At 46.0% G+C, this 11,781-nt stretch overlaps 1 protein-coding gene across 1 annotated transcript; it reads left to right on the top strand.

Moving 5' to 3' along the window:
* The first annotated feature begins 1,222 nt into the window (after positions 1-1,222).
* Positions 1,223-10,463, top strand: LOC121834525. The gene is made up of 4 exons (XM_042288224.1): positions 1,223-1,243; positions 1,361-1,795; positions 1,925-2,501; positions 10,318-10,463. Exons 1-4 carry the CDS (start codon positions 1,223-1,225, stop codon positions 10,461-10,463), a joined length of 1,179 nt encoding a protein of 392 aa, XP_042144158.1.
* Positions 10,464-11,781: the final 1,318 nt, after the last annotated feature.

Raw genomic sequence — 11,781 nt, 5'->3', positions numbered from 1 at the left:
GCAAAAATCATTTGCCGTTTTTATAAAATATGGCGTTCCTCAAGGTTCAATACTGGAACCTTTGCTGTTCTTATTTATAGTAATGACATTGTGAGAATCGGCCCCGCCATCACCGTGAGTGGACGCGGGAACAGGACCGAGCTTCATTTTCTTTCCTTTGCGTGTTGGCGTTTGCACGTGTGCCCCTGTGTGTGGGTGGATTGGCGGCGCTCGTGCGAGCTGGCGCAGGGGACGGGAGAAAAAAGAGAAGAAGACGAGGACAGCACGTGCGGTAACCTTTTGGAGGAGATTCGAAAATTAGCTTGGCTTGTAAATAGACGTGTTTTTTTTTTCCTCCTATCCGCGGAGTCCTGTCTGGTTTTCTCTTCCGTCAGCGACCATCAGCTGCCTCCGTCGTCGGGTCCCGGCGCAATCTCCAAGAAAGAACATCTTCACTGGCGCAGTCGACAGGATTGCGTCAGCGGACCCCGGCGGCGTGATCTTCACAACGGAATCGGCGGACAGCGACTTGACGCGGCACTGGTGGAGCCTTCTACAGAGAAGACTGGACCACCGAGCTCCTTGAAGATTGGACCACCGAGCTACTTCGTGATGACAGAGCTACCTCGGACCTGATGCCGTCCCACTCTAGCGAGGAACGCCTGAATCTAGAGCTCGGACATCATTTTCGTGCGTGACTATTCTGAGCAGCGGGCTGCGTCTGTGATCCAGCGGCAGTCGTTGACCTTACGGTCAGGTGGTTCTTTGACGTGTGCCCGCCATGGATACAGACAGCACAGAACGGCGGATGCCGGTTCTAACGCCAGAGCAGAATAGGGGTCGGAATAGGGATGTTGACGGGCCTGGTGAATTGTCACCTTTGAGTAGATTAGTGGCAAACTCGCAGACACAAGGGGATGGGAACGGAGGAGTCCGATCATACAGCTCAATTGAAAAGGAGATAGAACTTATAAGGGAGAAAGAACGGCTGTTACGCCTCGAGCTAGAACTAGAACATCTACGCTCAGAAAACCGAAGGCGAGCCAGTGGAGGCGACATGGAGTTCAACCTCCGAGATGAAGTTTTTAGCTTTTCAAGATTGATGAAAGGAGTACTGACTTCTATGCCGTCGTCCGAAAAATTAGTGCCGAGCTGGTTTGATGGCGTAGAAAGCGTCTTCGAGACATATGAAGTCCCTGAGCGGCTCAGAGGATATCTTGTGCGACATTATTTCACGGAGAGCATGCGTGCACTAGTGAATAGGGTGAACACGGGTGAGAGAAGTGGGTATGGTGCGGTCAAAGAACGGGTCTTGTTAGAGCTCGGACTGTCTCGAGCTGAGGTCTGGAGGCCCTTTATTGAAACCACCACTTCTCTCAAGGAAAAACGCGAGAGCCCAAGGGAGGGCATCGTACCGGAAAATTATCGGGTGAAGTGTTTTAAATGCAAAGAATTGGGGCACTATTCCCGCGAATGTCCCCGGACGAAGACACCAGAAGAACTTCTGTTTCACAAGAAAAGAGTAGACGCCAAGAATGTCACCGTGGAGGAAGATTCCAGTCGTGAGCCCGACAAGGTGACGACCGAGCTGGGCAAGACCGACAGTACCAACTTGGACAACCAAGATCAGAAGAGGTGGGACCCATCGGTCCGCGAGGTGCCTCAGATTCTGTTACAAGCCGACGACACGAAACGGTCGTCGAAGAACAATCGCTGCTGCGTGTCTGTGCAGGCGCACGTTGACGACAGAAATGAGCTGAACCTCTCGCGTGCCTGGAGGACGTCCCAGCGAGCCCAGGACGACCACGACAAGCAGGTGAACGTCGACGACGAAAGGCCGTACACTTGGCCTGGGCGGCAGGCGTCCCGGCGATCTGAGGACGACCCATGTGTGAACTTCGACAACGTCTTGGCCGGTCCCGACATCTTACCTGGGTTGTACAAGTTCCTACAAGCCAATAACGACGACGTTGAGAACGTGGGCGCCGGCTACAAAGAAGAACCGAGGGTATCTTCTGGGAGGCGGAAATGCCGGCAAGTCAAAGATGACGACGGCGAAAACGTGGACGGCGACGAAGGACCGAACTTATCGTCTGAACGGCAGGCGTTCCGGCAAGCCGAGGACGACGACGGCGAGAACGTGGACGACGAAGGACCGAACTTATCGCCTGGGCGGCAGGATGACCATGACGAGAACGTGAACGTGGACGACGAAAAAGAACCGGATATTTTGCTTTGTTGGCAGACGTTCTGGCAAGCTGATGACGACCACGGCAAGGAAGTGGGTGTCGACAAGAAGTCGGACATCTTGTTAGGGTGGCTGACGTCACAGCCGGCCGGTGAAGGTGTCAGGGAAAGCGGGGACAGTGACGAGGACACCGTCTTCGAGATGAAGATGTCCCAGATTATAGCTAAGGACGCCGATGAAGACTCGACCACCTGCCAGCCGGCCACGTATGAGAGAGCTGGGAGTGTAGAAGGCGTCGACGACGGCGACCACCTGCGAGGCCCTTTCCTGATTCGTAAATCAAGACAGAGTATAAACTGTCGTCGCTCTTGCGCGGAGAAATTCCGGAAACAGCTACACACCGTCCGATTCAAGCCCCGCCGAAATCTGGGTGGCTTGAATAACCTGTCGGCAAAGAGGCCTAGGCTAGGAGGCTAGATGCTGCGCTAGTCTCGGCGCGAGATTTGTCGCTGCTTTGGAGCCTTGGCAGGCACAGTAAGAATCACTTTACAGGCGTGTGATTTGCGTTTTGGTGTAAATATTTTTGATAGTTTGGATTCTGACGGGTTGAGTCACAAACTCTGTGTAAGGTGTGTCTGATATGCGTACGCGTTTGAGTTTAGTTGTTATATATTATTTTCGACATTTGGGTCTAAAAAATATACTTTGCCGGGAGGTGTGAGAATCGGCCCCGCCATCACCGTGAGTGGACGCGGGAACAGGACCGAGCTTCATTTTCTTTCCTTTGCGTGTTGGCGTTTGCACGTGTGCCCCTGTGTGTGGGTGGACTGGCGGCGCTAGTGCGAGCTGGCGCAGGGGACGGGAGAAAAAAGAGAAGAAGACGAGGACAGCACGTGCGGTAACCTTTTGGAGGAGATTCGAAAATTAGCTTGGCTTGTAAATAGACGTGTTTTTTTTTCCTCCTATCCGCGGAGTCCTGTCTGGTTTTCTCTTCCGTCAGCGACCATCAGCTGCCTCCGTCGTCGGGTCCCGGCGCAATCTCCAAGAAAGAACATCTTCACTGACATACCTAACATCAGGCTGGAGAATAAAACTCAAGCTGGTTTATATCAGGCCAGTTTAAAGCGGCGATGCAACGAGTTTTGTATTTTGCGGAAATACCGCTTAGAGAGGATCCCTGACGTTAATGATCTGTGAAATACCCATTCGTTTTTCACCACACGCAATCGAAGTCGCAGAAAAAAATTAAGAAAAACGAGCAGAGCTCACCCCCTCAACTCGTAGCCAGAACAAGCGGCCACATGATCTGGAGCCGATTATATGCCGCCAATGCTGATCATAGCCATGCGCTGAGGTGGGCAAGGCACGGGACACGCGCTGCGTTCCAGACATTGTTATAGTTCGGCTGTTGTCGTCATTGCAGCGATTGGACACAGGACACTACCCGAATGCTTCTCGAGCTATAAGTTATCACGAGCCCAAATCGAGTGCCGACGCAATGCTCGGGTCCAATCTATGAGCTGCATTCAAATATCGTCACTGGGCGGATTTCTACCGCCCAGCTACGTCATCAGGTTTTGCGAGGAGAGATTGAATGAAAACGCTCGGTTTTGTCCTCGAAATTACAGTGCAACAAAGGAGTTTCTTGGTCAGTGGCGTTGCGTGCGAGTATCCTTGAGTCCCACTAGTGCCAGTAAGCTCGTGTAAAGTGAAAAACATTCCAATTGAATATCGTTGCACCGCCCCTTTAACTACGATGATTTAAAGTGACACTGACACTGCAAAATATTTTTGGTTGGGCGATTTAATAAGGTGTCGGAGGACTACAACAATCAATATTTTGCTACAGCGTCAGGTTTATCTTTAATAAAGTTTAAAAAAAAAAAACTGCGCGAAACCATAACCGAAAGTGAACTAGAGAGAAAGCAGAAATGCAGGTACAAATACTTGAAAGGATGAAATTGTTGCTTAGTGAAAAAAAGTCCTTCTTCAAGTCCCTGTCCTCGATGTTTAATCATTTCAAGTATTCGTACCTATTCACCAACACGCTCGTTTTCAATTAATATGAAATGTAGAGAGGGCATATTTGCCGGAAGTCATGTGAATGCACACGACCGCGTATTTTTTCTACCCTTTTTTCCTCCTTTTTTGGTTTTTCTGTCGGTGCAAAGCAGGCGAGAGAAAAAAACGCACGTCGCACGAAAAACTTAAAAGTCAAGCAAGCCGCGCTTGACGTTTGCGCGTGTTTTAAACTCTTACTAATTTGTGCTTGTAAGACCAGCGTTTCCCTCAGCCAGAAGAAGGGGCGACGACTCCGCGATGTCTTTGTGCGAATCAGCTTGGTGGTCCGGAGTGTCGCATGAAATAAATCCTATTTGTTTCGATCGGTGAGCGATTTCTCTTTCAAAGCCAGACAGACTCGCCAGTACCGCGAACAACAGCTCGGAAGTTGAGGTCGCAAGCCCGTCCCCCGCCGCCATCGCTTAGTCCACCTCGTTCAGCCGTCCACACCGTGACCCCCGCATTACGACGCCATGTTGAGAATTACGGAGAGAATGCACAGAGTGCTTCGGCCAAGAAGCGCTTGTCCAGGAAGTTCGACCAGCCGCCATGGCCTGCAGAGTCCTGGAATGAGGACATCATCCCCTCGACCGCAAGAGTGATGACCTCGAGTTTTCAAATAAATGCTTCTCTTCTCTCTCCTTCTCCCTCTCTGGTTTTCTGTGCAAATGTTTTGTTTCAATCAACGTATTTCCAAGGTTTCTAGAAGTCACAAAAAATTGGTATCATTTTTTTAAACATTGAAGTATGTTTTTGATGACCCACTACTTTGATTGTATTTGGTGTGTGTGTCTAAACCATAAATTACGGCACGTGACCTTGGAGAAGAGAGTGAGCGTGACTCAAATTAGCCATTTCCTAATCGGCGGTTTTCGGGCGGAAAGCAAGCAAATTTCGAGCTGTAAGTTGTGTTCTGCGCAGTTGGGTTCTCACATGTCATGTGCGAATGAAAACCTTGGCAAGCATATTTACCCTGTCACCGTCGCTTTAAATGAAACCTTTCCCCAAAAATAATTCCGATTTTTTTTATTATTTGCCGTCTCTCTACCATCTGAGGCTTCCTGTATGTATGTGTTTTTTTTCCGAAATAAAGAAAATCGCAAGCAAGAAAGATTGGCATCTGGCTGAATACGAGCAAAAGTCACTGCTCTCATGAGCAAATCGGATCATGAGTTTCCTTTCCACCTTTCACTTGTTTCGTCAGTTTCTTAACGTCCTGTAGGGTGTTTTCACGTGATGCCAATCCGCTATTTCGTTGTTAGGTGTCCGCACTATAAAATTCATAGGCCTTCTGCATTACCTACTCGATGGTGTCGGATGCGTCTCGGGCACGCCGCGCCAGACGGCCTACATCAACAAAAACGGTGGACATCATGACGTGAATACAAACACCCTATTGCAATCAAATTGTAACGGGAAAGAAACAAAAACTGGAAAAAGTAAGGTCTGATCGCAAGGAAATCAGAGCGAGAACAAAAACTAACAAAAAAAATCAAGCTGTTTTTGCTCCAGAATGGCTGAGGATATAGACCATTCCATTTAGCTCTTTCTGGGCGGCACCATTTTGTTCGACAGCAGCGCCCTCTCCATACATCCGGGAAATTCAGCGGGTTCGGCTGGGCAAAACGAGAGAGAGAGCACGCGCCCGACTCCGCTAGCAGACGACAAACCGGGAGGTTGCCATTTTCTATCTTTAGGCTGTACCGGCGGGCGGTACGGAACATCGAACTCTCGCTCGTAGCTGCCGTTGTGAAGTGGTTCGCGTTTTTAGAATAGTTACGGCTACTCCAAAATCAACCTGTAGCTCTCTTTTTGTTCTATTTCGGTAAATGATCAACTAGGATATCTTTTTTTTCCGTTACTTAAATAGCAGTTGAGTCAGCCGGCAGTACTACCCTCAACTACTGCGTGTATTGCGGCAGGAGAGCACGTTTTTATTTATTATTTCAGACTACCACTCATAGTCGCTAAAGGCCTACACCAGCGCAAACTTTGCATAGTAAAAAATGTACAGCAACCGGATTTACTTTTCGCCGAAGAGACCGGCCAATCTGACGCAGTTTTCCCTATTTCGTTTTTTTATTTGCACGCAGGTAACAGCGCAATAGGACCCTGTTAGTCTTTTTATCTAGCATAGTATTACACGATAACTGCCATATCAAAATCTGCGCATCTGCGCTTGAAATTTTCAAAATGACGCGATTTTAAACAGAGTTTGTGCGCCAGCCGGATGCTAAGTACAGCCCTCTCGGCGGAGCAGACGACATGCGGGTGAGAAGGGGGGGGGGCATTTTTTTTTCTCTATTACCCTCTCTGCTATGACCCTAATGGAACGGTCTATCGCCATAGAAGGTAGGTAATTAAACCGTAGTTTAAATTTGCAATATTTCTTTCTTCTGCAATGCTATCAGTGGTCGGATTGATGGACCAATCTGACATGTTTAAAAATACACATAGTAATAAAGAGCCGCTATTTTCTAGCTATAGTAATTTAAATCAAATTAATCTGTGTCTGTCTGTCTGTCTGAAAAACTTTATTAAAGATATATCATGAGGGAGGTAGTATTTGGATCCAGTTTTTTCGATATATATCAAATCAATCTAATTTAAATTTTTTTTTATTTATTATTGTTTTCACCTGGCTATCTTTCTATACGTACTGAACATTGATATTTTATGGATACGACAGAAGTGCTTGCAATCTTAGTTAGAAATTATTGTGAATAAATAGTTATTTCCAATCTTATCCTGGCTCTCAGAAAATGGGTTATCTGTAAATTTGAAAAAAAGAATTCCGTTTTTATTCAGTAAAGTGTTTTATTCCAACAAGAATCGCACTCAAATTTGAAAGGGTCTGCAGTTTATGGTTTAATTAAGCACAAGCTTGTCGGAATGCGGTTTAAACAATTAGAGGACGATGGGAGGCGTGATGGAGTTTAGAGAGCGGCAGCTGTGCTGCTCAATCGACGATATGACGATGACGATCATCATATCGTCGCTAAATACTGCAGCTAAATTTAGCAGGGAAACGTACCTGGTGCATATCTCAAGTTACGTAAATTTTTCCGCTAAGTTAAGAGGGGAACCTGAATTTGTCTGGAGGTCCCGTGGTGTCAAGTTACGTGACTTCAATTTTTCCGCCGAATTTTGGGGGAAACCGAACTGGTACATTGGTCACGTGACGTCAATTTTTCCGTTGAATTTAGCGGGTAAACTGAATTGGTGCATAGGACACATGACGTCAATTTGTCCCATAAATTTAGTGGGGAAACGGAATTGGTGCAGAGGCTTTTCCGCCAAATTTACCGGGGAGCTTTTCGTTTACGCTCACGTCGTCGCGAAACCGGAGGGGATGGGCACGTAACGACTAGAGAAACAGTATAGGCTCTGCTTGCAGAGACCGAGTATCACGTTCCTTTTCTTTGCGCCTCCAACTCCGTATTGGCGAACAAGCGGTCACGAGCGCCGAATTGGATCTAACAATAGCCTCCTCTATACTCAAAAAGTCGGGCAGTTCGATGACGAAGCTACTGGGTGCCCGGTCGCAGATTTAGACCCCGAGGATCTGGTAGCACAGAGCATTCCTCGGGAGTCCGGTATTCAGCGCACAACCTTTGCAGTGGCGAGGACCAGAAACGTGGTTTTCAAACCCGAGGAGAAAAGAAGCGGCAACGCAAGGAACGCGAGGAGCACGAGCGGATATTCCATCGCTCATGACCAGTGTGTTTCTGCGTCTCGCCGCAGCGGGGCGCCCGTTATATGACTCTTGTCTGCCGCTCTACCGTTTCACTTTCGTAAAACATATGTACCGTTTCACTTTCGGCGGCGGCGTCACGTGACGATCTGCCAGGCTTTGTCAGTATAGAAGAGGCTATGGTTCTACCGATGGTATAGAGAAAAAAAACGGGAGACAAATGACGAGATGACGGCGGAAGCGCGGCGTGTCGCCGCACTATAGCTTCTCTGCTCCGCTCGCCCCCCAGCACGCCGCCTCACAGCCACGCCATCCGCGCCTCCGAATCTCCTGAAGAAGCGACGGTCGCTACCCGCAGTGCGGCCTTGGATCCAACATGGCCGCCCTGGGAGCACCATTGTGATTGTGTCTAAAACATTTATGGGCTTAAACAATAGTAAAACGTGTGATATTGATGGCCTCTAATATAAACCGATTAAATATATTCTTGATATTATTACGCCATATCTTGTACACATCTTCAATCTATGCTTGTCATGCGGAGATCTCCCTAGGAAAACGAAACGTGCAAAAGCGTCAGTACTGTATAATGGTGGTAAAAATAATTATAAATCTAAATATAGACCTATATCGGTCCTGCCTATTCTTTCCAAAGTGCTCGAAAAGATTATTTTGTGTCGTTGATATAGTTTTTTTTTTTTTTTTTTTTTTTTGTAAAGCACTCAGTACTTTCTGAGACTCAGTTCGGTTTTAGAGAGGGAAAGTCGACGGAGTCTGCACTCCTCTTACAAAAGGAAATTATTTTACATAACATTGAAAACAATCTTTTGACATTAGGAATATTGATAGATTTTAGCAAAGCTTTCGATTGTATTAATCAAAAAATACTTGTTGACAACTTATGTCACTACGGAATTTGTGGATGCTCATTTTCACTTTTGAGTTCATATCTAGAAGATGGTATGCAGTGTGTGTGCACTGATGGACATTTAAAATATTTGATGCCGATCAGATATGGTGTCCCACAAGGTGGCCATATTGGGGCCCTTACTCTTTAATATTTATATAAATGCTTTTCAGATTCGCTGTGTGGTCAAAGTCAAAAGGGCTAAATATTAATGAAACAAAAACCGAAGCAATATTATTTAGGTCAACCAATAAACATGCAGCTCTGAACAAAACTCTCCATTTTAATTCTAAGCCAGTTGAACTAGTGAAAAGTAGTAAAACGTTGGGTGTTACATTTTCAGATAATTTGCCTTGGGATTAACGTACAAAACCTATTACCTGCAAATTATGCAATATCGTCGGTAATAATGCCCGGTGTCGTTTCATTATTTCCGAAAATATAAAATTACAAATATAGCACGCGTTATTTAAATCTCAAATAACGTATTGTGATCTTATTTAGAGTACGACGACAAAATCAAATCTAAATAAAATACTATTGCTTCAAAAGAGAGTGTTTGCTTTCTTGGAAACGTTCAGTGTTTACTCCACACTGAATCATTATTTCAAAAATGCAAAATTGTCAATATATCTCAATTTTATGAATACCTCCCGAGTGGGTCATTTTGTTTTTAATCACCAGAACCGATTCTTTTTTAGTCATAAATTCAATTTCACCAGAAATGTAAACACCATCCGCACCGGCTGCTCGGAGGAAATGGAGGGTGTCGCATTAGTCAACAATTATGGCTTAGTCACTTTATTATAACCTACCCACATTACTCAATAAATACTCCATGAATAATCTTGAAATTTATTGTTTCGATTGTAAATCACTATATCTACTTTATGTATAATATGTATTAAGTTACGTTAACCATTTAGCTAACGTATTTCCTGCATATCGGTAACTCAGATATTTTTTCCAGCATTTCTTTTACCATCAGCCAAGCACTCGTGGCCCGGACCTCGTCAAGCCAGCAAAGATTGGCTTTTTGTCCGTAGCTCCGGCAACTCTCCTTACAGATGGGAATAAATGATTTGATTTAATTTGATAGTCTGCTCCGCAGGCGGCGCCTACGCAGTTACTCTAGTGTAAGCTGCCGCTGCAAAACACATCATCTAGACGCACCGTGTGAGCACAATACAAGCAGAAATTTCTATATCCGTAGCATGCCTTACTCTGTAGAACCTTTATTACCGGGATTAAAGTATCAAGTTTATGATTATCTCGTATACACCGAGGTATATTATTGCCTTTTTGCCTGGGATCAGATAGCGAAAGCAAGTTTACCATGGCTACACCCACTACAAAAAAGAAAGCTGTTCGCCTAAGAAACAATTTCGACTATAACGCTAATATATCTCCCCTTTTCGAGCAACATAAAAGTTCGAGCTTTCAAGAAGTATGAACATGTAAACTTTCGATCTACGTTTACCACGACAGAATACTTCTGCCACAAAGTTACCCATCATCCTGAATTAAACCTGAACATCATTATAACACTCGTCAAGATAACTGTACATACTCCCTACAAACGGGACAAATATGAAAACAATCATATTAACACCTGTAGACCCGCTGCTATATGAAGAGGAGAGGGAGAGAAGGAAACTAGAAACCGGTTTTCTGCCCTGCAAAAAACAAATACGTACGTCGGCCTTTAAGTGTGAGCTCTCTCTGAGTACGCACCAACTCAACTCTGCTAAGTTACACCGCGGCGTAGCGTGTCAGGCGCACTTCCGCTCTGGGGCTGTGGACGGAAGCTACCATGCGGGATGAACATTCCTGTGTTGTATTGGAAGCAACCATACTAAAATTTGCATTCTGGTCAAAACCTTGCGACTGGGGCTGTACCAAAAAAGTCGGTAAAGGTTTGAAGACTATTTTCCACGCGTTTTCTGTATGCTCGGCTATCCCGAAAGCGTGGATAGGTGCTGTGAAAAGGGAAACCAGACACCGTCGGAACACGATTGCACGAACGCGAAGCACTTTGGGATGAATCCACGGTTATTTGTGGTCGTTAGATCTATTTGTTTTGTTCTTACATGAACCCGAAAAAAACAAAAAAACGTTAAGTTGCCCGGACCACTCGCAGACGACGTTCAGTGCGACTTCACGGTTAAACGACCGCGGTATTGTTCAAAGTGTCGTATTCTCTTTCAAACTCGTTCAAACTGTCGCCTGCCCGTTCAAACCGCAGGCGCCAGTAGTGCAAACGTTGCGATAAGAAGTCATGCCTCAAATTACTTTTAAGCTTGAAGGTTGTTTCGAATAAGTAGGCTCGGCCTAAACAGTAGATACAGTGAGATGTTGATCAATTTTACCAGTTTCAACCAACGACTTGTTATGCCTGATTCACTGAAATCGATTCTGCTTGCGTTCTTTAGTATCGACGTCGAGCATCGCAGTTACCGTACACACTTTCGCAGCCCGAGTGACGTCGCGGCTGAAAATTGCGAGCAGAATCTTAGTTTGTAAATATTGCTTTAACGTACATTCTGCGGCGTTCACGCTGAATGAATCGACGCACGTCACGTTATTTAGACAAAATGTTTGCGGTGTAATGAGCCTGGTTAATTTAGTTCTGGCTACTAGAGTGGTAAGACAGTGCTGGGAAGACGTAGAATCAGCACTTCCAACGCGAAAACGTGCACGAAGACTGACGCCGACGCCGACGACATCAGATTTCAATTATTTGTTGATGAGGGTCGTGGCGTTTTTGCTCACACCCCATCGCGCATGCACGGCGTTAGTGCCGTACCGCTGGGGGCGCTCTGGTTGGTTTGTAAACGTCAGCGGATGAATAAGGCACGCCCAGGCACTCAAATGTGGCATCCGGTGAATGCCCCCTGTTGAACCTCGTCCTTTCGAAAACAAAGCTCGAACCTTCTCCTGAAAATAAAACTT

The sequence above is a fragment of the Ixodes scapularis genome, unplaced genomic scaffold (assembly GCF_016920785.2).
Source record: "Ixodes scapularis isolate PalLabHiFi unplaced genomic scaffold, ASM1692078v2 ptg001274l_1___fragment_2___debris__unscaffolded, whole genome shotgun sequence".
Classification (NCBI taxonomy): Eukaryota; Metazoa; Arthropoda; class Arachnida; order Ixodida; family Ixodidae; genus Ixodes; species Ixodes scapularis.
Note: the sequence above shows the minus strand (reverse complement) of the source record. Positions and strands in the feature narration are given on the sequence as shown.

Coding starts and splice junctions, on each gene's coding strand:
- LOC121834525 (XM_042288224.1), top strand. CDS start 1,223: ATGCGTGCACTAGTGAATAGG. Junction 1,244..1,360: donor TGCGTGCACTAGTGAATAGG/GTGAACACGGGT, acceptor ACTTCTCTCAAG/GAAAAACGCGAGAGCCCAAG. Junction 1,796..1,924: donor AGGACGACCACGACAAGCAG/GTGAACGTCGAC, acceptor GGGTTGTACAAG/TTCCTACAAGCCAATAACGA.